The 27,473-nt window shown below is 50.4% G+C and overlaps 1 protein-coding gene and 1 non-coding gene across 6 annotated transcripts; both read left to right on the top strand.

The window, feature by feature from the left end:
• The first annotated feature begins 5,945 nt into the window (after nt 1-5,945).
• Nucleotides 5,946-27,395, top strand: AMMECR1L (AMMECR1 like). 5 transcript variants are annotated; one of them, XM_058664362.1, is made up of 8 exons: nt 5,946-6,131; nt 7,379-7,488; nt 18,850-19,294; nt 21,060-21,170; nt 21,448-21,562; nt 22,468-22,558; nt 25,325-25,421; nt 27,085-27,395. In XM_058664362.1, the coding sequence occupies exons 3-8, from the start codon at nt 18,888-18,890 to the stop codon at nt 27,194-27,196; spliced, it is 933 nt and encodes a 310-aa protein (XP_058520345.1). In that variant the 5' UTR covers nt 5,946-6,131; nt 7,379-7,488; nt 18,850-18,887; the 3' UTR covers nt 27,197-27,395. The 5 variants fall into 5 exon arrangements, with proteins under 5 accessions (XP_058520345.1, XP_058520346.1, XP_058520347.1 ...); XM_058664364.1 differs by lacking the exon at nt 5,946-6,131 and adding an exon at nt 6,928-7,062; XM_058664363.1 differs by lacking the exon at nt 7,379-7,488.
• Nucleotides 11,524-11,650, top strand: LOC118757974 (small nucleolar RNA ACA64). The gene has a single exon (XR_004995475.1). It is a non-coding gene; the product is annotated as a small nucleolar RNA ACA64 (small nucleolar RNA).
• Nucleotides 27,396-27,473: the final 78 nt, after the last annotated feature.

Below are 27,473 nucleotides of genomic sequence, written 5' to 3'. Positions count from 1 at the left end.
ACCCACTCTAATTTATGCTTGCACCAGTAGGAACAATCAGCCCAGCCTGGCTTTTCCTTGATCTAGTCCACATGAGGCCCACAGGTGTTGTAGCCCTGCCTAGTCTGGTCTGCCCCCATCCCAGATCATGCTCTCCAGTGGGAGTAGCTGTCCAGCAAGGGAACCCCCTCATATTCCCCCTGCTGGCTCTGCCCCCTCCCTTCCTGGTTCTCATGTGTGCTGGTTGGGTGCTGCAGTCACATCTGGCACAGGCAACCTCACCTTGGCATTCTGTACTGTGCATTGGTTTTTGTCACAACTGAACCTTGCTCGACCCACACTCTGTTCTGGTGCTCAGATTCGTTAGTGGATGACGTGAACTGATTCAGCCTGGTCTACCCTGACCTATGCCAAATGTATGCCAGTAGGTAACTTTCCATGGCCTATTCTGGGCTGTTTCTTATCATGTTTCTTGCGCTTACCTGCCGGGTCTATGTCCTGCCAGAGGAGTTGCCCAGGCTCCTCCGTCAGAACCTCTCCCAATGCCAGATTTCGCACATACCAGTGGGCCCATGAGCCAGCCCTACTCAGTTCACCTCCTGTCCTAGCAGGAACAGTGGCTTTTCCTAACTGGCCTTCAACCCAATCTGGTTCTTACTTTTAGATGTTTCAGCCCAGCCACAGCTCATCCATACCCACATAGAGCTCACACATGGCTCATTAGGGGTTGAGACCTAGCCTAGATCGTCCCACATCTACCCTGTCCTCCAGAACACCAGATGGTTTTGGAGTTAGCCTGGTTTGGTGCGTCCAGTGCCAGTCCACACTTGTGCCAAGAGAAACTACAACCATATCCTGATCAGAACGCAGCCTCCATTCCAGCCCATGCACCCCTTGGTGGAAACCTCAACCCGGCTAGGGTGTCCCCTTAGCTCCCCAACCAGGTCTGTTTCCAGCCACAGATCATGTGTATGCCAGTGTTTGCTCTGACTCAGCTTGGCAGAGCCCCTCACCTGTCCCAACCCCTGCCTTAGACACTGTGGCTTAGCGTCTCTTGTTCATGCAGACCAGTAGGTGCAAGAGCCTAGCTCGGCATGAGCTGTGCTCCATCCTGGTTTCTAATTTTGTTTGTGAGCTAAGGTTTGCTCAGTCCTGCCAGGTACACCCTGTTCAATTACCAATTCACACACTGGCCAGCCATTGGAGCTACTTTGCCCAGCTTGTCTGACTCCCAGGTCTGGATCACATATTCACCAGCGGGAGCTATGACTCGCCAGGGGAATTTCCCAAGTTCCTCCACTTGGTTCCCTCCCAGACCCAGTTCTCATACATACTATTAGGTTTTAGGCCAGTGCCAGGCGCAGTCTGGCCTTCCATTTGGCTGTGTATGAGCTGGTGAATGTTGCAGCCCAGCCCACCCCACACCCTATTCAGAATGCACATTTGGGTACTGCTGCCTTGACCAGTCCAGACTGTTGTGGGTTCCTTTACCTGTGATTGATGGCAGGCTTCTTGGTCACACCTAGCTTAGTCCATCACCACCCCAACTCTTGAGCTAACCAGTGGGGCTAGTTTTTCCACAGGGTTTGGTCCACACATCCCCCATAGAATCTACCCCCGGATATGGTTCTGTCATGTGCTAGTTAATGTCATGGCCCTGACTATTGTGACCTGTCTCCTGATCCATCATCATGTCAGGCAATAGGATATGATCCTGCTAGACAAGCCCCGAGTCTTAGCTTCCGCATGGACTGGTGTTCAGTGGTCAGCATTGTTAGTGATTACAAGTATTTCAAAGGAAAAGTTATTCTGTCGTTGGGAATCTTTAGGATAGATTCACATCCCAGAAGCACAGTGGGTTCAATCTTGAGCTTCCTAAGCAGCAATTCAAAGAAACAAAACCCTAGAGCTCGCTGCCAGGAGGCCAGCAGGCAGAGCCAGGCGCCCAATGGCGCGCTGGCCTCCCGGGGACAGCTCACCATGTGCACCTGGTGGCTGGAGCATGGAGACCCGCCAGGTGGAAGTTTCAACCTCCAGGCCCAAGGTTGCACCCCTCCCCAATCCCATTCCCCGCCCAATGATGGCAGTGGGTAGGATCCCGGGGTGTTCAAGGCGAGGACTTTAGCCGCTAAACCACTCCGCCGGGCCCCATATAAAATAATTTTTAAAAACCTATTTATGGGGTTCAGCACAGTGGTTCAGATGACTAATCCTCCCCCTCAAGTGCTGGGATCCCATATGGGTACCACTTCACATGCGGGCTGCTTCACTTCCCAGCTAGCTCTCTGCTTGTGGCCTGGGAAAGCAGTAGAGGATGCCACCTGCTACCTGACTTTGATTCAGCTTGGCACTGACCAATGTGGTCACTTGGGGAGTGAACCATCAGATGGAAGATTTTTCTCTTTGTCTCTCCTTCTCTCTATAATCTGTCTCTCCAATAAAAATAAATAAATCATGGGCCTGGGATATGCAGCAGCTGACTGGGGCAATGGATTGTGCCAGACCCTGCACTGGCAAGCACACACAAGAATCAGGTCTGCAAGAAGCATGATAGGAGGGCCCGGCGGCGTGGCCTAGTGGCTAAAGTCCTCGCCTTGAACGCGCCAGGATCCCATATGGGCGCCGGCTCTAGTCCCAGCAGCTCCGCTTCCCATCCAGCTCCCTGCTTGTGTCCTGGGAAAACAGGAGAGGACGGCCCAATGCTTTGGGACCCTGCATTCGTGTGGGAGACCTGGAAGAGTTTCCTGGTTCCCGGCTTCGGATTGGCACAGCACCGGCTATTGCGGTTCTCTTGGGGATTGAATCATCGGAGGGAAGATCTTCCTCTCTGTCTCTCCTCCTCTCTGCATATCTGACTTTGTAATAAAAAAATAAATAAATCTTAAAAAAATAAATAAACAAATCTTTTAAAATAAACTTATGGGGTCCGGTGCAGTGGCCTAGTGGCTAAATTCCTCACCTTGAATGCACTGGGATCCTACATGGGCGCTGGTTCCAATCTCAGCTGCTCCACTTCCCATCCAACTCCCTGCCTGTGGCCTGGGAAAGCAGTCTAGGACGGTCCAAAGCCTTGGGACCCTGAACCTGTGTGGGAGACCTGGAGGAAGTTCCTGGCTCCTGGCTTCGGATCGGCTCAGTACTGGTCGTTGCGCTCACTTGGGGAATGAATCATCGGATGGAAGATCTTCCTCTCTGTATATTTGACTTTGTAAGAAAAATAAATAAAATCTTTATAAAAATAAATTTATGCGGTACAGCTCTCATCTTTGACATGCTAATCCTACAACAGCTTTATACATGCAGACTTACTTAACTCTAACAAACCATGCATTCAGTCCCGCTGTGTCCCCATTTCACAGATAAGCCCATGTCACTGTCCCACGGAACTGTTTGCAAGTACTTCCCATTAGGACTGGATTGTATACCTATGGATTATCCCTGAGGACTCTCCTAATTATCACAGCTGCTTATTTAGTTATTTGGCGAGGTATAGAATAAGAGCTTCTACCTGCTGGGCCAGCCTTCTGGGTGGAGCAGGGTAAAGACAGGAGGAGGTGGCAGGTACTCAATCCAGAGCTTCCACACGGATGAGGAGGCCCAGAGAGTGGGGTCCCCACCTGCTGCCTCCCTGGGTGCTTGCGAGTGGGCAAGTGGAATTAGTAACAATGCAGTGAGGACTTGAATCCTGGACCCAAACACAGACACCCCAACGTGGGATGTGGGGCGTCTTGATTAGGTCAAACTCTTGTCCCCATTAGCATAATTCCTGGGTGTTCCAGGTAAAAACCAATGGGGAACTGTCCCTCAAAACCTAGAGAGGACCTTTTAGGGGGCATTCTGATAACAGGAGTATGGCTGTGTCACACGTCTGCCATAGCATTTTGGGATCACCCTGAGGGCTTTACTGCTGTTCTCCGTCTCCAATTATTTGCCCATTGCTTATTGCCTTCTGTTTTTTTTTTAGGCACTTGGGCTGCACATCACAGCTGCATATCTGCCATGGAGCAGGTGTCTATGGGATCTTCAGGAAACAAGAAAATACAGCATCTGCCTCCCCCCTTAGCAACAAAACCTTTTTTTTTTTTTTTTAAGATTTATCTATTTATTTTATTTGAAAGGTAAATTTCAGAGAAAGAGTGACAGAGATCTTCCACCAGCTGGTTCATTCTCAAATGGCCACAACAGCAGGAGCTGAGCTGACTCAAAGCCAGGAGCTTCTTCTTGGTCTCCCATGCAGTGCAGGGTCCCAAGTCTTGGGCCATTCTCTGCTGCTTTTCCAAGCCATTAACAAAGAACTGAATTGGAAATGGAGCAGCTGAGACTCAAACCAGTGTCCGAATGACATGCCAGTGCCACAGAACAGAGGATTAGCTTGATTTGCCACCGTGTGGAGTCCTCCCCAAAACTTCCCTTTTGGAGGCTGAGGGCAAGGGCCACTTTCTGTGTTAATTTGGGAGTGTTTCAAGTGTGACTTGGTGCATTATTTACCTCGTGGCAGCTTTGGAACTAGGGAGCAATAACTCCCTTATCTCCAAGCCTTTAATGACCACACAGCACCACCCAGGGAGCAATAGACCAAACCTCCTTTCCAAATGAGGTTTTTTTTTTTTTAAGACTTTGGGCTGGAAAGATAATCACTGTGGGAAATTTATTTCTGATTTTTTTTTTAAGTCGGAAATTGGCCTTCAGAAACCCTGAAGACAACCAACATGGAAAGTGCCTTCTGGCTTTCTGCCTCCTGGCACTTTGGCTGGGGGCCATCTCACCATAATTTGTAGTTTCTCTGGCAGACAGTGGAGGTGTCAGAACTCGGCAATCAGAGCTTTCGCAGCGGACTCACATCAGAGAAGCACTTCCTTGCAATGATGAAGACTGCTGTAGATTTTTTTGTTTTAAGAAGCCCGTTCTACGGAGCATAGTCCTCCAAGTCTCTGTGAGGTGTGCATTGCATTTTCTTTTAGTTCACATTTTACGCGGGCCTTGGAAGACACACGGCCCCATCTGGACAACACCGTCGCCATCTGGAAACAGGCCATGTTTTTGGCTAGAGAGGACCTGGAGCATGTTAGGTTTGGCGCTGTTAGGGAAAGCAGCTCGCTGTTTGCAGAGGCCTGGGCCTCCCATGGTCTACTGCACAATCCTGTCCAGCCAAGACTCTACTTAGGGCATCTCTCGCTGGGGCTCCCGGGGCTGAGGGACGGGGACGGCCTCCTGACTGATGCAGGCTGGCGGCGCCCGTGCCCTTCAAGGTGCACCCGGCTGCTTGATTCAAGGTATTCCGAGCCGACCGTTACAGGCTCGCTGGAAGGCCACGGCCGGGGAATCTGACGAGGCGACCGGAGCGGGGCGGGGGAGGACAGGAGGGAGCCTTGGCACCTCAGTGCGGGGGTCTCTCCCGGCGGCAGTCCCCAGCTCGCTCGCGGCCGGAACCTGGACCTGACGGAGCCAGGCACAATGCCGCCGCCGCCGCGGGGCCGGACTACAACTTCCGGCATGCTCTTTGCCTGCTCGCAGCGGCAGCCGCCCAGCATGCACTGCGAGGACAGCCTGCCAAGCTGGCGGGGCTCCCTGCCCGGTCTGCACCCTATAAGGGACGATCCTGGCTTGCACCCCCGTCTTTCTCCCTCGTGGTTCCCTCTTTATCCCAACTGCATGCGATCCGGCCCTTGGAGTAGACAGCAGCCTCCTAAATTCAGTCCCGCAGACTCAGAGCCAGCCAGTAAGGGGCGGCAAGGCAGAGCACGTGACGCGAGTGGGGCGGGGACTCTGGCCACGTGACGCGAGCTGGGCGGCGCTCCGATAGCTTCCTGATATCTATGGTTCCTGGGCGCTCGCTAGAGGGCGTGTGGTCCGCTGGAGGACTCCCTACATTCTTCCTCCATTACCTCACTGCCTCCGGTGACTGCTGGGATACGGGCGGACTCGGCCGCGGCTCGACTCAGTCCTCCAGCCTCCCGGGGAATACCTCCAGTCCGTCCCAGCCGCCGCCACCGCCGCCACCCGCCTTCGCCCCGCCCCGTCCGCGCCGCGTGTCCGCGGGGCCCACTTCTCTCGGGAGCCCCCACCCAGGCGCATGGCTCCATGAAGCGGGAGGAGGAGGCAGAGCGCGAGAGGTCCCGTCCGCCCCGGCCGCGTCTGGGCCAGGAGAAAAGGTGGGACACGGGGGCCTCTCCGCGCCGAGGCGGGCTTCCTCCGGGTCGCCGCCGCCGAGGCCGCCCCCCCCGGCCTCCCCGGCCTCCCCGGGGGTGGAGGGTCCCCGGGCGGGGTGGTCGGGCCGGCGGGCGGGGGAAGGGCCCTCGGCGGCGGGCGCGGCCTCGCGTCCGGCGGACGGTCGGGGGGTGCCGAGCGGGCCTGGCGGGCGGCCGGGAGGCGGCGGCGGGGCTGCGGAAACTTTTGGGGAGAGGGGGTCTCTCGGGCGGCTCCCACGCCTTCCCCCGCCGGCGTCGGGATTCCACCCCCGCGGCTCGGCCGCAGCTGCCCTACCCGTCGTCTCCGCCACCTTTCACCTGTCCCTCCCCTGCCGGGCCTGTCCCCCTCTCCCCATCGGCCTTTTCCTGCTCAACTCCTCACGCGCGCGCTTCCTCTTCCTCTTCTCCGCGGCCCCACCCTCGGCCCCTCCTTCCCTCCCTCCCGCCCTCCTTCCTGATCCTCGTCGTCCCCCCGCTTTTCTCCTCCTGGGGTTTCGTCCCGGTCTCTTGCTCAGGCGGTGCATTCCGCCCTTCCCACCCTGCCCTCCTCCGTCCCCATGTCCTGACGTGAACCCGGGTCCGTGCGCCTCGCTCGCTCCGACTGCTCCCCCGACTCCCCGCTCCTGGGATGGGGTGGGTGGGGTCTGGAGCTCCTGTTTACATCTTAGGGATGAACCTGATCCTGTGGTACCCTCCCCCCAGGGCGGTGGGGAGAGTTGGGGATTGTCTGGGGGAGTTGGTGAAAGGAGATGGAGGCCAGATCCAGAGTGAGGCCGACCCTTAACCCTCTCCCGGCTTGACAAGATGGCCTTGGCTGCCCAGGAACTGAGTGCTTCCTGACAGACGATGTGGGCATCTGTGTGTCTTCTGAAACCCGTCTGAGGGCCCGAAAATGGTATATCCCGGCCCGGCAGAGAGTCGTGACCCAAGTTGGTGATGATGGGGAAGTTGGCGTGCCTGCCTGAGACTCAGGTGCAGTAAAGACTTTGATCTTGAGCGTTCTCCTTGGGCCCCGGGGCCAGGGGGCGCTGCCTGGGAGTGGCAGTTTGAAGGGTTGTGAAGTGAGGAGCACTTGTGTAGCTGACTGCCGTCCCCACTGCACCGCCAGGAGATTTCTCCGTTGTGGTTTTTTTGTTTTGTGTTTCTGCAACCGGATCTTCCCTTGGCACTGGGGTTCCTGTGGGCTCATGGCGCCTGTATTTCCGCCTTAGGTACAGGAAGAAGGAATGGAATCGGAAGGAAGAAAATTCATTCCCGAGGCAAAGTAGCTCCCCTCCTCTGTTGTAGCTGCTCCTCTGGTAATACAGACTTTCTGCTTTCAGTGAGTATCCCCCTTGGACGGAGGGAGAAGAGGCTCGTGGCACCATCTTTGCTTTCAGGCCCGTGTGCGGATTTGAGGGTCAGAGATGAGCGGTGTGGATGAGGTCCTTGCAGCTGCTTTCTGCGCAGACCCTCTGCGTGTGTTCAGGCGGTTTTATTATCCATCAGTCCCTCCATGGTGACTGATGGTGTTGCAGAGGGACAATCTCTCTCTCTCTTTCTCTCTCTCTTCCTCTCGTGCTTGACGAGTGGCTGCCCAGCTTTCCTCACCAATACAGACCCCCAGAGAGGCTGTCTTACCTCCGTCGCGCCTGCCCTCAGTGCAGCTCCTGCTCAAAGTCAGCTCTTGGCTCTCTTGGGCCCAGTTTCAGTCTTCATAGACCTCGGAAACATTTTGGCCTCCAGCCACAAGGTCACCCTCCACCACAGACTTCAAAGTAGGGAAAAATCCTGTGTGTCAAGTTCAAACAAAACTCTGGAAAATATCACCACTGTGCTTGCTTGGGTATGTGTCCTTCCTGTCACCCCACCTTAGTGGGGGGTTGTCAGTTCTTCCAGCTTCCCAACCGCTCCTGAGCCCGTGAGGCAGTGGGCAAGCATGTGCACTATACAGCGCCCCAAGCTGAGGCGCAGAGAGCGTTGGATTTTGCTGTAATCCCCTAGAAAAGGGAGAGGGAATCAGAACAAAGTACCCGATTCCCATGTTCTGTTCTTTGATCTGAGTCAATGTGAGAGTATATAGTTCTGCGAAGCTTTAAAATATCTAAATCTCGGGCCCGGCGTGATGGCCTAGCAGCTAAAGTCCTCGCCTTGAACGCCCTGGGATCCCATATGGGCACTGATTCTAGTCCTGGCAGGTCCACGTCCCACCCAGCTCCCTGCTTGTGGCCTGGGAAAGCAGTCGAGGACGGCCCAAAGCCTTGGGACCCTGCACCCATGTGGGAGACCTGGATAAAGTTCCTGGCTGCTGGCTTCTGATTGGCACAGCACTGGCCGTTGCAGTCACTCTGGGAGTGAATCATTGGACGGAAGCTCTTCCTCTCTGTCTCTCCTCCTCTCTGTATATCTGACTTTGCAATGAAAATCTTTAAAAATAATAAAATATATAAATATGAAAAGTAACTCAATGTAGATGGGTTTTGCAGAGAAGGGTCCCCCTCGAAGCCTGTGGGGGAATATGTGGTCTGGCGTGTGCCTGTGTGTATGTGACAGGGCTTCAGAAACGGTGGTAATTGCCTCTAATGGTTGCCAGAATGTTTGTGAGGCTTTCATACATCGGCTTCCTGGAATAGTTTCCTAAGTAGGCCAGAATTACAGCTCAGGTACCATTTCAGTGCCCATAACGTAATTCTTAAATTGGATCTCAGCTCTGTCACAAAGGAGACAGCAGCATGGACCCGTGGCAGAGGGCACAGCCCAAGCAGCTGTCTGATGCAGAGGCCCTGTTGGCCTTTGCTTTTGTCCCACACCCTAGCCTTTGGGACCGTCGCCTTCCTCTCAACTTGTGCAGGCTAGCCTTCTTTGTTTCTGCTCCTCCTCTGGATATTTTAATACAGTTATTGTTTGAAATAATCTGGTTTGACAAAGTAGTAGCTGTGGTATTTAGTGTATGTTGAGACTTCGACAGTTAGAGCGCCAGTTGCCAGTTCAGTCTGAGCTTTGCATTTGTCTATAAGCTTAAGTGAGGAGCTGGGGCGCTAGAACTCTCAGCAGCTCTCTGCCTGGTTTCCTTTGTTGTCTGGCATCTCTGAATGCAAAGGAGCAGTGGGTGATGTACTGGAAGCCATTGCTTTCCACAGAGGAGCAAGAGCAAGGTCAGTGCATCATCAGCCCACATTGATCGTTTGCTCTTTTAGACTGCAAGGTAGTTGCTAATAGAACTGCTTTAACCAGAGCACTGATTTCTCAGCAACTTGCAGGAACTCAGAGCTGTGTTATTTTCCTCACCGATGTGTGTTATTAGTAGGGTGTAACAGTGGCGTCAGGAGTAGCCACTGTGTAATAACTGCGAGGTGCTTTTCATGTCTCACTCATTACTCACCTAGAGCTCAGTCACTCTTAATTCTCTGGTAGCAGGAGCCAAGCTTGTGGAGACGCGGCAGTCAGGTGCAGGGTGTGGAGTGGCTGTGTGGCAAGTTGGAGCCGTGGGCCGCAGGGAGACCAACCCCAGAGCCTTTGAAGAAGGGAGCTGCTGTGTGCTCACGAGGAGCCTTGTAGCCACCATGAGCAAGCCCGGTCTACCGAGTGGGGTGTACAAGGCAGGGTGTCTTCCTGTCTGACGTCAGAGCTGGCCGTCTGGCCATTGTCGTAAACATCAGAACTTGATCAGAAGTGGTCGGTGGCATGGTGAACGTCGTGATGCAGTGTGTCAGAGCTGCACTTGGGAATACTGGCGTCACAGGTCTGCGCTGGGTCAAACCCGTGCTGCCTGCTTGTGAGTCACCTTCCTGCCGGTGCTCCTGGCAGGGGGAGTTACCAGCTCCTGGCTCTGGGCAGCTTTAGCTGGCATTTAGGGAGTGACCCAGCAAATGAAAGGGCTCTTTGTCTCTTGTTGACATGCTCTCCCCCTCAGCCTCATACTCTTTCTCTTTTTCTCTCTCTCTCCCCCCTCCCTCCTTCCCCCTCCCTCTCCCTCCCTCCCCCTCGGGCTCATATGCTTCTCTCTCTCTCTCCCTCTCCCCCTCCCTCCCCCTTGGGCTCTAATACTTTCTCTCTCTCTCTCTCTCTCACACACACACACACACACACACGCATATCTCTGAAATCTTCCGTTGTCACCCAGGCAAATAAACCTGGTGGCTTGTGCAGTGCCTGTCATGGACAGGAAGAATCTTCTCCAGGAGTGTCGCAAAGCACGCCATCAGGGCAAGCCTTGACCCACCTAGGGCTGGGGCCAGGGCTGGTCACCGAACAGTGTTTCATTTTGTGGTTATTCTTCTTCTCTTTATAAGAGAGAAGGAGGGACAAAGAGAAATCAGTCATGTGTCTGCTGGTTCAGTACACAGATGCTCACAGCAGCCAGGCAGAAGCCAGGAGCAGGCAGTGGCTTTAGTTGCTGTGCCACAGCTCCTACCCTGCCAGTGTGTTTCAGCAAGCACAACAGCTGCTAGCATAAATTGAACTGAGGGGTAAAATTAGATAACAGTTGACCTCATTCTCAGGACAAGAGTTAACAGAGAGGGGGGAAAGACAGAGAATGAGATTTTCCTACACACTGATTCATATCCCAGATGGCCTCTAGAGCCAGCACGTGGTCATGTCCGAGCCAGCAGCTGCATCCGGATCTCCTACATGAGTGATGTGGCCCAAACACTTGGGCCATCTTCTGCTATTTCCCAGGTACCTTAGCTGAGACCTGGATGGGAAGGGGAGCAGCTGGGACACAAGTTGGTACCCTTATGGACTGCTGGAGTCATGGTTGGTGGTTTCACTCACTCACAGCCACTGGCCCCTGCAGTGAGTAAATGTTAAACCATCCCTTGGTTTAGGTTGATAAGACTCGGTACTTTTATTAGTCACTTTCAGTGGAAACACTCCTTAGCCAGCACCTCACATGACACCAGAGAGCTAAAAGAGTAGGTTGTGCCTCGCAAAAAAGGCTTCCCCAGGAGCGGGTTCTTCTTCTTCTTTTTTTTTTTTTAAAGATTTATTTATTTTATTACAAAGTCAGATATACAGAGAGGAGGAGAGACAGAGAGGAAGATCTTCCGTCCGATGATTCACTCCCCAAGTGACCACAACGGCCGGTGCGCGCTGATCTGAAGCCAGGAGCCAGGAACCTTTTCGGGTCTCCCACGCGGGTGCAGGGTCCCAAAGCATTGGGCCGTCCTCTCCTGCTTTCCCAGGCCACAAGCAGGGAGCTGGATGGGAAGTGGAGCTGCTGGGATTAGAACCGACGCCCATATGGGATCCCAGTGCGTTCAAGGCTAGGACTTTAGCTGCTAGGCCACGCCGCCAGGCCCTGCGGGTTCTCCTTCTACACCAGGTAGGTTTTGTTTCAGCTGCTCAGTGCTTCTGGGTGTTCTAGGAGGGTGGCGTTGGTTGAAAATCGCCCTGGCTTTGGCCATGGCCATGGGTGAGATTCAGCGCCTAGAGCCACCAGGAGCTTCAGCTCACCACCCACAATTTCAGTGTGGAGAGGTGAAACCCAGGCTCCGACAGGCGCAAGTTAATAATGGTGATGATGGTGAAATGAATAAAGAAAGCACACTGAAGTAGCATGCTTAGGAGCTCTGTAGGTAAGCTTGTTGGTGATCATCAGCAGGGCTTGTGTGGGGCGTGTATGCTGCATGTAAGCCCCGTGTTGCTGGGTCTTGGGCATTGCTTTGCCAGCTGCTTGGCTGGCGGAGGGACAGTCGCAGAGTGGCCTATGCTGTGTGTCGGGAGGACCTGTGAGGAGGGCAGGTACTACAGAGACAGGGAGGACTCAGCAATGCGCCTGGGCCTCCCTTATTTCTCACCGGCTAGGCTGAGTAGTGTCAGAGTCAAGCATACAGAGAAAGTTGATGCGGTGTGCTGCCTGTGTCGTGGCTCACTCGCGTTCTTTCCTGTGGTTCCATTAATATTTGCTATAAAGCACGTAAAGCATAAGCTAGGAGATAAGTAAAGCAGTTCAGGAGGAGAACGTGGGATGGGAAGAGGAGATGGATAGTAAATCCAGATGAAATAAGCTTGTATGCAGAAATTGTTCCAGCTAGATACTGGTTCATTATATTATCCTCTTTGGGACCTGATGCGGTAGCCTAGCGGCAAAAGTCCTCACCTTGTACATGCCAGGATCCCATATGAATGCCAATTCTTGTCCCAGTGGCCCTGCTTCACATCCAGCTCCTTGCTTGTGGCATGGGAAAGCCAGGCCCTTTGGACCCTGTACCCACGTGGGAGACCCGGAAGAACCCTCTGGCTCCTGACTTTGGATCAGCGCATCTCTGGCTGTTGTGGCTGCTTGGGGAGTGAATCATTGGACAAAAGATCTTCCTCTCTGTCTCTTCTCCTCTCTATATATCTGATCTTGCAATAAAAAATAATATTATCTTTGTTCTCTCTCTGTCTAAAATTGTCCATAAGTATAAGTTGGTAGTAGTTTTGAGGCCCAACACAATGGCTCAAGGGTTAAATCCTCACCTTGCAAGTGCCAAGATCTCGTATGGATGCTGGTTTGTGTCTTGTCTGCTTCATTTCCAGTCCTGCTCCCTACTTGTGGCCTGGGAAAGCAGTCAAAGATGGCCCAAAGCCTTGGGACCCTGCACTCTGGTTCCTGGCTTTGAATTGGCTCAGCTGCAACTATTGCGACCATTTGAGAGTGAACCAGTATATGGAAAATTTCTATAAAATCTGATCTGCCTTTCCAATAAAAAGAAATGGTATTTTTGAGGGATAATAGTTTTTTAAAGTGTTATTAATTTGAAGACTAGAATGACAGAGGTGTCTTTCATATGCTAGTTTACTCCCAAGTGGCCACAGCAGCCAGCACTGAGCCGGCCTGAAGCCAAGTCACCCACACAGATGGCGAGCCCAGGTACTCCAGCCATCCTGCACTGGTTTCCCAGGTGCCCTAGGAGAGCAGCTAGGATTGGAACTTGATCTCTGACCTGAAGTATCAATGTGGTAAGGGCAATCTGACGTGTTGTACTGCAGTGCTGGCCCTGGAGTTTAAATAAGTTTAAATAAACAATTTGTGATTTGTTGGTGACATAGATGGTCTCTTGCCCTTGGGTACTGCAAGTCGGTTTGTGTGCTCAGTGAGCAGTAGGTTTTGGTTGGTTGCATTGCTATCGAGTCTGGTCTGGGAGCAATAGTTGAGAGTCAGCCTGCTATCCTGCCCCACTGCAGGTCAGTGCCCAGATGGCGAGCAGGCGTGTGCCCTGGTGGCTGGAGGATGCCTTTTGTTGCTCTCCCGTGAGGTGTTTATCAGTCTGGTGGCAGATTTCTCAACTTAAGAGCAGGCTCACCTTCTTGTGCAGGTGAGCGTCGCCTTCGGGCGTGGTGTGGTGCAGCAGGAATTCTGAGAGAATTTTCACCTGCTGGTGGCTCAGGGTCTTTGAATTCTGGGTTCTAAAGGCAGAGCTCTCTTAAAACTCCAGCTCTCTGGAGAACGTCCCCCTGCCCGCCGTAATGCGCAGGTTACAGAGCTGGGAGAGAACTTGGGCCACTGTTCTGCCCAGGTAACCTGGCATGGGGGAGGTGGAGCTGACATGTTGACATTGGAGTTTGTTTTCAATATTTCTTGGTCCTTTTTTTGGTGGTAAAAGGCCATAAACTCTTAGTTTATTTTAGAGTGCCCTGGAAGGTAATTTGCTTGTTTACTGTGTGCTTAGGAATAGGGTGGAATCTAATGAACTTGACCTGCAGGTCTTACCCTGTGTTGTGGAAGCGGCCTGATGGATTGTGGTCCACATCCTGTTTCTGCCACTTAGTGTGGCATTGTGGCTCTGGACTGATTCTCTTGGTTGTTGTTCTTGACGCTTCTGCTCTTAAACAGGGAGCTAACCCTGTCTGCCTACGAGGTGTTCTGACAAGTCAGTGGGATCCTGTTTGGGAAGCACCTATTGTGCAGAGTCAGGTCTCCTCACTGCGGGAGCTGCCGTCCCAGTGAGAGCAGCTAGGTGCAGTGGTACTGACCGAGGACTGGGCACTGAGCTCTGCCCTTCATGAGTGGTCAGTTAGCTTAGCCCTTCCAGTTCTCCCAGGAGTCAAGGATTGGTGAGTCAGAGAGATTAATTTGGAGGTAGTAGGATTTGAACCGAGGCCCTGTGGAGCTGGAGGCAGCATTTTTGTTTTTTTTTTTAAGATGTATTTTATTGGAAAGGCAGATTTACAGAGAGAAGGAAAGAAGGAGAGACAAAGATATTTCACCCACTGGTTCCCCCTCCGAGTGGCTGCAATGGCCGGAGCTGAGCCGATTAGAAGCCAGGAGCTTCTTCCAGGTTTCTCATGTGGGTACAGAGTCTCAAAGCTTTGAGCCATTTTTTCACTGCTGTCTCAGGCCAGTAAACAGAGAGCTGGATGGGAAGTGGAACAGCTAGGACCTGAACTGATGCCTATAAGGATGCCAGCACTTTCAGGGGTGGACCAGGTCCGGAGGCTCCCTGTCTTCAGTCTGTCGGTGACACCCATGTCCAGAAGCATTCTCATAGAGACGGGACTGTATCGGTACATCAGGCTGTCTCAGAAAGGAGCCCCATTAAACCAGACATTGAAGTGTGCAAGTATTTTATGCTTTAATTTTTGAAAATATTTCTTTTCATTTTATTTCAAAGGCAGAGACAGATCTTCAATCTACTTGTTCCCTTCCCATATGCCCTCAACAGCTAGGGATGGGCCAGGCCAAAACCAGGAGATGGAACTCAGTCTGGGTGTCTCCATCTGGATCCTTGCGCAGGGACCCAAGTGTTAGAACCAGCTCCTGTTGCTTCCCATGGCGCGCATAAGCGGGAGGCTGGATCAGAAGGACCAGACCTGGGACCGGGCACTGTGAAAATCCAAGTGTCCCAAGCAACAACTGAACAATTGGGCTGTTGTTGTGTAGTGGGTAAAGACACTGCATGTGATGCCAGTTAGTCAGTGTTAAAGCTGAGCCTGCTCAACTTTCAAGTTCCATACTAATGGTCTGAGGGAAACCATAGCAGAGGGCTCAAGTGTTCCCACCCATGTGGGAAGCCAAGATGAAGCTAGCTTCAGCCTGGCCATCTAGGGGGTGAACCAGCAGATGGAAGATCTTTCTGTTTCTCTCTTTTTTCCTCTAACTCTTTCAAATAAGTAAGTAAATCTTGAAAAGCAAACACTCAAGGCCAGAGCGTTGGAACATCACACTCATCCTCTCTACGTTGTGGCACTGGCATCCCGTATTAGTAGTGGTTTGTACACTGGCTGTTCTGCTACTCATGAAGCCCTGTGCTTATGGCCTGGGAAAGCTGAGAGTATAGTCCAAGGCCTTGGGCACCTGCACCCATTTGGAAGACCAGGAAGAAGTTCCTGACTCGTGGCTTTGGATCAGCTCAGCTCTGGCTGTTGCAGCCATTTGTGGGGAGTGAATGAAAACGCTGATTTGCAGGCCCCGGTGCGATAGTGTAATGGTTAAGGTCCTCGCCTTGAACGCACCAGGATCCCATATGGGCTCCAGTTCTAATCCCGGCAGCTCCACTTCCCATCCAGCTCCCTGCTTGTGGCCTGGGAAAGCAGTCGAGGATGGCCCGAAGACTTGGGTCCCTGCATCCACGTGGGAGACCCGGAAAGAGGTTCCTGGCTCCTGGCTTCGGATCAGCGCAGCTCCAGCCATTGCGCCACTTGGGGAGTGAATCATCGGATGGAAGATCTTCCTCTGTCTCTCCTCCACTCTGTACATTTGCCTTTCCAATAAGATAGGAAAATCTTAAAAAAAAAAAAAAACAGAAAAGAAAAAACGCTGATTTGTAAGAATATTTATATCTTGTTCAACTAAGTGACATGTTAGTGTAGAAAGAATGGCATTACAAATAGGGTGTGTTAATATCAATTTGATTTAAAATGTTGTAGAGGAAGGACACACATTATGAACCTGGAGGGGAGAAAAGAGGGGAGGAGGGAAAACACAATGGTTTGGTTACTAAAACCTCACCTCTCAAGTTCTGGAATCCCATATGAGTATCAGTTTGTGTTCTGGATGCTCCAGTTCCCAACCAACTCCCTGCTTGTGGCTTGGGAAATCAGTAGAGGATGTTCCAAAGCCTTGGGACCCTGCACCCGCGTGGGAGACCCGGAAGAGCTCCTGGCTCCTTGGATTGGCCACTGTGGCTACTTAAGGACTGAACCAGCCAACAGAACATATTTGCCACTCCTCTCTGTAAATCTCGCTTTCCAATAAAAGTATATTTTTTAAAAGATTTGTTTTATTTCTATTGGAAAGTCAGACATACAGAGAGGAGGAGAGACAGAGAGGAATATCTTCCGTCCGATGATTCACTCCCCAAGTGGGCCGCAACGGCCGGTGCTATGCCTATGTGAAGCCAGGATCCAGGAACTTCTTCCAGGTCTCCCACGTGGGTGCAGAGTTCCAAGGCTTTGGGCTGTCCTCGACTGCTTTCCCAGGCCACAAGCAAGGAGCTGGATGGGAAGTGGAGCTGCTGGGACTTAGAACTGGCGCCCCATATGGGATCCTGGCACATTCAAGGTGAGAACTTTAGCCACTAGGCCACGCCGCCGGGCCCAAAATAAATAAATTTTTTAAAAATCAGTTTGTGCTGTGCTGGACTGTCTGACATTGTCTGTACCAACAGTGTCAGGGTACACTTAAATAAGAGACTGATAGATTATGATTCCTTATGAAGTACTACACTACTGTAACAAAATGGGAAAAATCAGACGGGGGGTTGGGGTTTGGCGGGGAATCCCAGCGTATACAAACAAGTACCACATAATTCAAAATAAAAATATTTAAAAAATCAGTTTGATTAAAAATGTTGTAGATGGCCTGGTGCAATGATTCAATGGTTAAATCCTTCCCTTAGAAGTGCCGGAATCCCATATGGCCATTGGTTTTGATCTTGGCTGCCCCGCTTTCCATCTGGCTTCCTAATTATGGCCTGGGAAGGCAGTAGAGGATGGCCCAAAGCCTTGGGACCCTGTACCTGCGTATTGGAGACTTGGGGAGGAAGTTTTTGGCTCCTTCTTTGGATTAGCTCAGCTTCTGTTGTTGTGGCCATTTGGGGAGTAAACCAGTAAAAGAAATATCTTTGTCTTTCCTTGTTTCCATAAATCTAATCTGCCTTTCCAGTAAAAATAAATAAATCTTTAAAATAAAATGAAATGGTGTAGAATAGGGGCAGGTTAAGCTCTGCTTGCAATGCCAACATCCCATTTTAGCATGCCAACTCAAATCTTAACTGTTCTACTTTTGATTATACTCTCTACTGATGTGTCTGGGAAAGCAGTGAACGATGGCCCACAGGATGTTATAAACTAATGTTATCGACTTACAAATAGCTAGGATCTGTTTTCCTGATTCTGCTAAAAGCTTGGTACTTCTGAGAAACAGATGGGACTTCAGGAACCTTAGAGGCTTATATTTTTACCTCTGAGTTCTTTTTTTTTTTTTTTAAGATTTATTTATTTTTATTACAAAGTCAGATATACAGAGAGGAAGAGTGATAGAGAGGAAGATCTTCCATCAGATGATTCACTCCCCAATTGAGCCGCAACGGCCGGTGCTGTGCTGATCCAATGCCAGGATCCAGGAACTTCTTCCAGGTCTCCCACACGGGTGCAGGATCACAAAGCATTGGGCCGTCCTGGACTACTTTCCCAGGCCACAAGCAGGGAGCTGGATGGGAAGTGGAGCTGCTGGATTAGAACCGGCGCCCATATGGGATCCTGGCATGTTCAAGGCGAGGATTTAGCCGATAGGCCACACCACTGGGCCCTTACCTATGGGTTCTTAAAGGAAAAAAAAATTACATAGTGTAAAGCTTTGCTTCCTGCTGTGTTGCCATCAGCAGCTGAGGCACTAGGGCTCCCTGCCCCCTGAGTTGCTAAGTCTTGCTAAGCTGGCTGGCTCTGTGTCTGCCTGCCTGCCTATGACAGAGCAGACCTGGCTACGTCACAAAAGGACTGTGAGACCAGGGTCATTGGTCTGAATCAGTGTTTTTCCCAGGTTGCAGTTTCTTTGAATGGGGTTTTGAAACAGTAGAGCAATGTGTAGAGGTCAGAGTTGAGTTCGGAGGGGAACTAGAGGAAATGAAGGAGGGGCTGGGATGGGGCATGCTGTGAAGATGGGTGTGAGCTGTGGCTTGGGAGCTGTGCCCCCTACCAAGTGAGCTTTCCCTCTTCAATCCAGGCCTGATAGGTTGCATAGGCAGACACAAGGTGTTGCTAACAATGCGAGAGGATGTGGTTAGTGAGGGAAGGCCTGGCACTTCCTCTGGAGTTCTATAAAAATAGGATGGTTCAATTTGGAGCCTCTAAAAAGGGTAGAGACAGCACCTGATGCTGAGCCTAGCTGGTCATGGGCAGTCTTCCTTTGTTCTTGAGATGTCCTACCCCAGCTTCACCCTGGTTGCCACCTACCCCTTGTTGTTCCCTTAGGGGTGCTGGGCACAGGGTCCTGCTTGCTGCCTGCCTCCACCCATAGGGATAATAGGCTTTATGGAAAATGTTGGAGTAGTTCCCTGGAGGAATGATGGGGGTGCCTAGTCTGGCACTTAATGTCTCTTTCTGCCCTCCTGCAGTGCATCGCATTGGCTGTGGCGTTCCGCAGGTTGACTGGAAAGGAGCACTGGTGACTCCTGCCTAGGCTTTGCAGACTTGGGCTTTGTTATTGTCATCATTGTTGCTCTCCTCTCTCAATGAACCACCCAAATTAGCACTCACCTGTTCCCTTTTTACTTAGGGTTCTGCAGCATTCCAGGCCTCGAACATCGCATCAGGATGGGAAAAAGACGTTGTGTTCCTCCACTCGAGCCCAAGTTGGCAGCAGGCTGTTGTGGGGTCAAGAAACCCAAGCTATCTGGAAGTGGAACGCACAGTCACGGGAATCAGTCCACAACTGTTCCCGGCTCTAGTTCAGGACCTCTTCAAAACCACCAGCATGTGGACAGCAGCAGTGGACGGGAGAACGTATCGGACTTAACTCTGGGGCCTGGAAACTCTCCCATCACACGAATGAATCCCGCATCGGGAGCTCTGAGCCCTCTCCCCCGGCCCAATGGAACTGCCAACACCACGAAGAATCTGGTGGTGACCGCAGAGATGTGCTGCTACTGCTTTGATGTACTCTACTGTCACCTCTATGGCTTCCCACAGCCTCGACTCCCTAGATTCACCAATGACCCCTAGTGAGTAATGCAGGCACTGGGGGCAGTGTGGTGGGTGGGAGGGCAGCTTTCTGGGGCATTCTTTGAGAGGGCCAACTGCTTCTAACGCTTTAATGTCCTTCAAGCAAAGGATGGTGGGAAACGAATGAAGAGAAATGTCTGGATGGTATTGAGAAAACTGAGTGGATCAGGAAGGGGAGGGGCCGAGGTTCTGTTTGGATGGGGGTGTAGGTCTGATAGGGTTGCTGGTAATGTTGTCTTCTGTTGGTTCACACAGCAGTGGCTAGGTCATTACACCTTGAGATTTGGAGACAGCACACCACTGGGGACGCACGTAATGTTGGAGATTCTATTTATTTAGTCATTCATTCATTCACTCATTCATTTGAATGGCAGAGTGACATAGAAAGAGATCTTTTTTCTGCTGGTTCATTCCCCAAATACCTGCAACAGCCAGGGTTAGGTCAGGCTGAAACCAGGAACCTGGATGCCAACCTGGTTCCCTACACAGGTGTCAGGAGTCCAAGCACTTGGATCAGCCTCTGCTACTCTCCAGGCACGTTAGCGGGATACAGGAATGGGAGCATCATAGGCAGTGACCTGCTCCACTGTGTGTCCTGAGCCTGCTCAAGGCCTCTGGTGCCTTGTAGAACATCTCTTCTGACCTGGAGGTGGCTTTGAATGCACTGTGAAGAGTGCATTGCTCTTTCCTGAGGCTTATTTTTAGGGTTATTTCTTGAAATATGTGTTGATCTAATATTGTTCATTCCCCAACTATTGGTACAGGCAGTAGATGATAAGAAAAAGATTTGTTTAAGAAAAAGAAAAAAATTGATTGAATTGGCATATCACGCACTAAAACCAGTTACTAGTTCGCATTATGGAAAAAGAAAAGGACAAAAAATGTGCTGCCCTTTTAGAGAAATAATGCTGTGTGGCATCTTGTCAGAAAACTCAGAACTGGCCAGCTAGTGACTGTGAGCTGGGGTGGCACCAAGATGTCCCACTCAGAAGAATACATACTTGAAAGAACCAGGTGCCCTTGCCCTTGGCCTGTAGGGTTTGGAATATTGTGTTCAGGAATTTGTGTTTCCGCCTCGCAGGCCGTGGAAGTCTTTGTAACTTTCTGACTAGGCTTGAGGACAGTAACTGTGGCTGCGGCCATGTCAGTTCTTTGTTGGAAGGAAAATGTGAGAGGTGAGAGATCTGGGAATGTTTGTAACAGAGATGCAAGAAAAAGGTCACCACGGGAGTGTGGTGGGGTCTTAAGCAGGGGCTCTAGCCCTTGCCTCTCCTGAAATGGCTGTCACTGTTGGCTTGATAGAGCTTAGTGAACTCGGCCCAGGAACTGAAGTGTCAAATGCTAAGAAGTTTTGTGGAGGACACGTTGTTTTCTCTTCTGAACACTTAAAAGCAGGAAATATTTGTAGTTACTAGGAGCAGGTGTAATTACGGGAATAATGTGGGTGTGCGGGCAGGTGGGTAACCATGAAGGATGGAGCTGGGAACTGTGGCTACCCATAAAAACAAGGTAAACAAGAGAGCATGGAGAATTATAAGAACACATTGAGACCTAACCAGAGGAAGAGGAAAATACTACATAAATGTGATGTGTAAGTGAGTTAGAGCTATCAACATGGAACCCAGGGTTGTCACATAGAGAGGAGGGCCTTTCCCCGTGTCGCCTTAGGCTGCCCTTGGGTCGAGCAGGGGCAAAGCCGAAAGATGGTGTTCCCCTAAGTGATTCACTTGGGCCTGGAGAATGTCTTGTGTTCTGCTTTTTTAGTCCACTCTTTGTGACATGGAAGACAGGGCGGGACAAGCGGCTTCGTGGCTGCATTGGAACCTTCTCAGCCATGAATCTTCACTCAGGACTCAGGGAATACACGTTAACCAGGTAAAAACACCGGATGTTAAAAATCATAAATGACTGACTAGACTCAGAAGCAGCCATGTGTGTCTTCTAAATGCCACGTGGAGCGTTCTCTTCTTGGTAATCAGGAAACACGAGGGCTGTGACCTTATGGGTCACGTGCCAGTTCAGGTGTAGACACTTAGTGTGAATGGGTTAATGTTGTTGGGTGCCTAAGGATTCATAGCTGTGGGCTCTGTGGCACGTGATGTCGGCTCCCAGCTCCAGAGCAGCCTCACTCGTATTTTCTGTCCCCCTCCAGTGCACTTAAGGACAGCCGATTTCCCCCCCTGACCCGAGAGGAGCTGCCTAAACTTTTCTGCTCTGTCTCCCTCCTTACTAACTTTGAGGATGCCAGTGATTACCTGGACTGGGAGGTGAGAACAGCCGCATTTGGAACTCTGCATCTCTCGTTGCATTTGGGTTCGGGTTAGTACATGGTAATGTATCTCCTTCATTGAGAGAGGGTCTGAGAATGTGCAGGCTGAGTTTGGAACCCATGGTGGGCAGCGCGGGTAACGGAAAGGTGCTGCTGTGGCATGAGTGAGAAGAGACAGAAGTGTTTCTTCATGGCCCACCATGTTCTGTAATCCCTCTCCCCATCTAATAAGAACTGGGATGAAGGGAAATAGCCCAGGTCCCTCTTGTAAGAGCACCAGTGAAAGTTTCCATGAAGAATCAGTTAAGAACAGCTATGTACCCAGATTAAATCTGTGGCATGTGCATTTAATGGGATGGGGTAAAATATTCAAAATTATTGGGTGAGCTTTCTCTCTTTTTATTTAAAAAGTAGAGTGACAGAGAAAGAGGAAGCAACCCAGAGAAATCTTCCTTCTTACTGGTTCACTCTCCAGAGGGCCACAATAGCCAGGGCTGAGCCAAGCTGAAGCCAGGAGCTCCATCTGGCTTGGTTCCCCACATGGGTGCGGGAACCAAAGAACTAGGTCCATCTTCTGCTTTCCCAGACATGTTAGCAGGGAACTGGATTCAAAGTGGAACAGCGGGGACTCAAACCGACACCAGTATGGGTTTCTGGCAAGGTGGCAGCTTAACTTGCTGTACCAGAATGCCGGCCCCCTATCTGAGCTCTTTGAAGAATTTATTTCTACAACCTTAACATTCTCAGAGAGCTTGAGAATCATAAAAAGCAAGAGGTTCCGCTCTGTGGATCTGGGTCAGGACACTGGTCGGGAAAGTGTCGATTCACAAGTGTGTGTAGGTGATTGGAGAAGTCCTATCAAGAGTAAGTAAATGCCTTGTACTTGGTTGTATTTTTCTGTAGGTAGGGGTCCATGGGATTCGAATTGAATTCATCAATGAAAAAGGCGTCAAGCGTACAGCCACATATTTACCTGAGGTTGCTAAGGAACAAGGTGAGTCAGGCACAGGCATTTTAGTGGGGAGTATGAGTCCCAGTGGTGCCCTGGAGAGGGCAGGACATGTGTCCTCTGCCCTCCAGGCGCCCACTAGCAGTGTGTGGCTTCTTACCCACTGCCTCACGGATTCCTGTAGAGAGGGATGAACTCCCAAAAAAGAGAGTAAGGAATACCACTTTCCTTTCCTGCCTGCTTCTCAAACGCTTCCTGCCTGCTTCTCAAACACTGAGCAGTTTTCATTTCTTGCCCCCTTAATAGCTTGACCTGGAAAATGGATATTGCCATTCTGATTGTGAAATCATTAAATATTGTGACACTTAACCAAGGGCAAAACCGCTGTTTAGCAATGACTCCTGAGCTAGTAACTTTTTTCTTTTTTTTTAAGATTTACTTAAAGATATACAGAGAGGAGGAGAGACAGAAAGGAAGATCTCCCCTCCACTAGTTCACTCCTAGGGTGACCACGATGGCCGGAGCTAAGCCTGTCCGAAACCAGGAGCCAGGAGCTTCTTCGGGGTCACCCACATGGTTGCAGGATCCAAAGGCTTTGGGCCACCCTCTACTGCTTTGCCAGACCACCAGCAGGGAGCTGGATAGGAAGTGGGCCCACTGGGACATGAACCAGCACCCATATGGGATCCCAGCATATGCAAGGCAAGGAGGACTTTAGCCACTCGGCTACTGCACCGGGCCACTAGTAAGTTTTTAAAATGGAGATGTTAAAGGCAGAAAATGGGTTAGGTCGTTTTCTCTGAGAACTAGAAACACACCTGTAGATGTTGTTCATTCTCTGACGTGTAACCCAGTTCTCTTTCTTTCTCGGAATTAGTCTATTTTTGAAACTAATATGTAAAACACAGTATTTCTTGAGTGTGAACCTGGAGTCGAGAAAAATACCCAGTTAAGACGAGCTTACTGTGAGCAAAGCCATTGCCTTATTGGTTCTTTGTGGGTGTTTAACCTTTTTCAGAAGTGTGGATGTGACACGGAAAGGAAGTCTTTTTTTTAAGATTTATTTTATTTTAATTACAAGGTCAGATATACAGAGAGGAGGAGTGATAGAGAAGAAGATCTTCCATCCAATGATTCACTCCCCAAGTGAACGCAACGGCTGGTGCTGTGCCGATCCGAAGCCAGGAACCAGCAACCTCTTCCGTGTGTCCCACACGGGTGCAGGGTCCCAATGCATTGGGCTGTCCTTGACTGCTTTCCCAGGCCACAGCAGGGAGCTTGATGGGTAGTGGAGCTTCCGGGATTAGAACCGGCGCCCAAATGGGATCCCGGGGCGTTCAACACGAGGACTTTTAGCCGCTAGGCCATAGTGCCAGACCCAGAAAGGAGGTCTTTTACAATGAGATATTCCGTAAGACTTTTTCTCTTAAAGATTTTTTATTGCAAAGGCAGATTTACAGAGAGAAGGAGAGACAGAGATCTTCTATCTGTTGTTTTACCCCCAAATGGCCACAATGTCCAAAGCTGAGCCAAAGCCAAACCAGGAGCCAGGAGCTTCTTTCACGTCTCCCTCACAAGTTCAGGGTCCCAAGGCTTTGGGCCATCCTCTACTGTCTTCCCAGGCCACAGAGAGCTGGATTGGAAGTGGAGCAGCTGGAACAAAAACTGGTAATTATTATGGAATCCTGGCATTTGCAAAGCAAGGATTTAGTTGCTGAGCCATTGCACTGGGTCCTAATTTTTCTTTTCTCTTTTTTTTTTTAAGAGGCCTTTTAATGGTGAAATGCATACAGTAATGTAGGCAAATAGTTTTGCCATTTAAAGTTGGTTGGAGAAATGAAAATTGGGACCCAGCGTGGTAGCCTAGGGGCTTAAATTCTCACCTTGCATCTGCTGGGATCCCATATGGTCACCAGCTCATATCCTGGCTACTCAACTTCCTTCCACATCCCGCATGGGAGACCTGGAAGAAGCTCCTGGCTCCTGGCTTTGGATCGGCCCAGTTCCAGCTGTTGCTGCCATTTGGGGAGTGAACCAGCAGATGGAAGATCTTTCTCTCTCTCCTTCTCTCTGTCAATCTGACTTTCCAATAAAAAAAATCTTTCTTTTAAAAATATGTATAAAGATACATTTCTTAAAGAAATGAAATGTTTCCAGGATATAGTATATTTAGTTAGGGTAGTCTTTTTTTTGTTTGTTTCTTTTATAAACTGTCAGAATAATGTGTAAAAACAGCATAGGCATAAGGTGGGTTGTTTCAGAAACTTTGTGGAAGTGCGTGTTATGACTCTTTAAGGTTTCCTCCCACGTGTGTGATCAACTCTGTCATCCTTCCTAAAGGAAAGACCTCCTTGCTGCTGTCAGTCCTCTGTCGTAGAAAACAGTACTTCTCGAAAGGACCAGACTGAAGGCAAGCCATACAAAAGAATATGCGCTGCCAAATTTGAATTCCTCTTCTCCCACACAGTAGCCCTGGGTACCAGCATTAGGACAGCTGGCCAGTCTAAGCTGGGACTATGTTCCTAGAGAATTATACTGGGATTACATCTTCCAGAAAGGATGCAGGAGTAGGGAGCCTGTGGACAGCCGCATGGCTTTTGTCAGGCTGGGACCTCATGTCTCAGTCTCCACTGGACTGTCAGGAAAGGCAGATTGGGCTCCAGGTATGTGGGGTCAGTGCCTCTGGGCATCCTCTGCCTAACCGACTGTGCTGCTGCTGGAATCTCATCTCTGTCCCTGCACTGGCCACACTCAGGCACGTGATCCTCTGGCATGCTTGTGTGCTGACCTCCATGTGGCTTCTCTTCTCAGACTGGGATCAGATCCAGACAATAGACTCCTTGCTCAGGAAAGGTGGCTTTAAGGCTCCCATCACCAGTGAATTCAGAAAAACGATCAAGCTCACCAGGTAAGCCGGTGTCTCAGTGTCCTTGCCATTTTAATTTAGATGGTGTTGGATGGAGGATACTCTGGAGGGGAGAGAGGAAGGGAGGAAAAAAAAAAATGTCTCTGCTAATGTCCCAAAGCAAAGAAGTATAGGTGAGGCTTAAGCTCTGAGGAGGCAGTGGCACCAGAGACAGATGGCTCAGCAACCACAGCTGATGTGATGGCAGTCGCGGGGCTGGGGGTGAAGCCTGCTCAGCAGGTCATGGGTTTCTTTGGCAGGCCTGTTAGAGGATGCAGGAAACACTGAAGTTACGAGGGAAGGCTCACAGTGTGGAATTTCAGGGTCAGCCAAGTGCTGTCTCCTGACCACCTGTGCGTCAGGTGACAGGGGGTGTAGGTGAGGGAGAGAAAATACTTTTTATGAAACATTAATGGCTCCCCTGTTTGTAGACAGCCCTTCCTTGGGGAGGCAGCCTAGTATCTCAGAAGGTGCATGAGCTTAGGGTCTGAATCCCTAAGCCAAACTGGGGCCAGTTAGTGTGGCTCTCTGGGCCTGTCTCCTGTTGGTAAGGTGGGAACGACAGCACCTTGGTATTACTTTAGGATGTGGTATGGTGACGTGTAGACGAGACCTGTGCCAAGCCACATTGTAGGTGACCAGTAGATGTCAGCTCTCTCCCTGTCCCTATTAGAATCGGCAGCTCTGAGGAGTTTAGCTCCTTTGGACCTGTGTTGGGCCCTCTCCTATAACATGCTGAAGAATAATACGCTAGCCTCACAGGTCTGTTCAGAAGATAACCCAGTGTTTTCGAAATGCTTTGAATTCCAAAATTTAAAACAGCAACAACAACAAAATGCTTCAAATGCAAAGCATTATTATTATTATTATTACAATTTATTTGAACAGCCATTTCCCTGTCAAAATTCAGGAATAATCACCTTGCAGTGGAGAAGTGATTACAGTGGGAAAGAGATGGCTCTGGGTAAGGATTGTCACCCAGCTCCTGTGGTCTGTAGTAGGCTCCATAGGTTTGTAACACCCCATGCTTCCGCATCCTGACTCATGGCTCTTTCCAGAGCAAAGCCAAAGTGCTATGGATTCTGTTCTGATGACCCTGTGATATGGCATATTCATCTGGGGATTGAGACCTGTCTTATATAGCCCCGAGGATCCTATAACCTGATTTCATCAGAATTTGACCCAGAATTAGGTATCTGTGCCCCTTTTAGTTATAATGACTTGTTTGTTGCTCTTTTGCAAATGGAGGTTGCATTTTTGTCCAGTTTATCTCCTTTTAACCTGAAAGTGGACTCACAGTGTACACTGGGTTTTGGTGCAGCCAGCCATCTTCCAATCTGCCACCCATTTAATTTGACTTTGACATTCTTCATGCAGACCCCAGTAGCAGATTGCTTCCAGGCTGCTTACGATGAGCATATGTAGAGTTTGAAGGTGGGCTGTGCTGGAACACATTCTCAGGGTGGATCGTGGTTGTGCTTTTTCATCCTGTTCATGTGTAATAACAACATTGTTTTCTTGTGCTGTCTTTTCATTTTTTGTAAGTAAGATTGCTCTTGGTCTTCCATTCTTTCAAATGTGGAATAAGCTTTTGGTTTTCTCTGCTGAGTGGCGTTGCAGAAGGAAGTGTTTGAGTCCTAACACCCTGTCCTGTTTCCTTGTACAGGTATCGGAGCGAGAAGGTGACAATCAGTTACGCGGAGTACATCGCGTCTCGACAGCACTGTTTCCAGAATGGCACTCTTCATTCCCCGCCCCTCTACAATCATTACTCCTGACACACGGCTGCATGACCAGTCCCACCCCCCTGTGGCCACCAATGGCTATGACATCATTGGAGCAGATGCCTCCTCTTCCTGGTCCAGTTACTTCTATTACTGCACCATTTTATGATGCTAGCTTCCGTTGCCAAGTCTGCCTCCCACTGACTGAGGGGGTGGGGTTACACTGAATGAAGCAGAACTTTGAGGGGCCCAAGCCTTATCTCAGCCTTTCCTCAATATGGGGTTCCGTTGGATTGGGGCTCCTCCGTGACTAGTGAGAATTCCTCTGGGA

Source organism: Ochotona princeps, chromosome 5 (assembly GCF_030435755.1).
Source record: "Ochotona princeps isolate mOchPri1 chromosome 5, mOchPri1.hap1, whole genome shotgun sequence".
Classification (NCBI taxonomy): Eukaryota; Metazoa; Chordata; class Mammalia; order Lagomorpha; family Ochotonidae; genus Ochotona; species Ochotona princeps.
Note: the sequence above shows the minus strand (reverse complement) of the source record. Positions and strands in the feature narration are given on the sequence as shown.

Coding starts and splice junctions, on each gene's coding strand:
- AMMECR1L (XM_058664361.1), top strand. Junction 19,295..21,059: donor AGATTCACCAATGACCCCTA/GTGAGTAATGCA, acceptor CTGCTTTTTTAG/TCCACTCTTTGTGACATGGA. Junction 25,422..27,084: donor AAAACGATCAAGCTCACCAG/GTAAGCCGGTGT, acceptor TTCCTTGTACAG/GTATCGGAGCGAGAAGGTGA.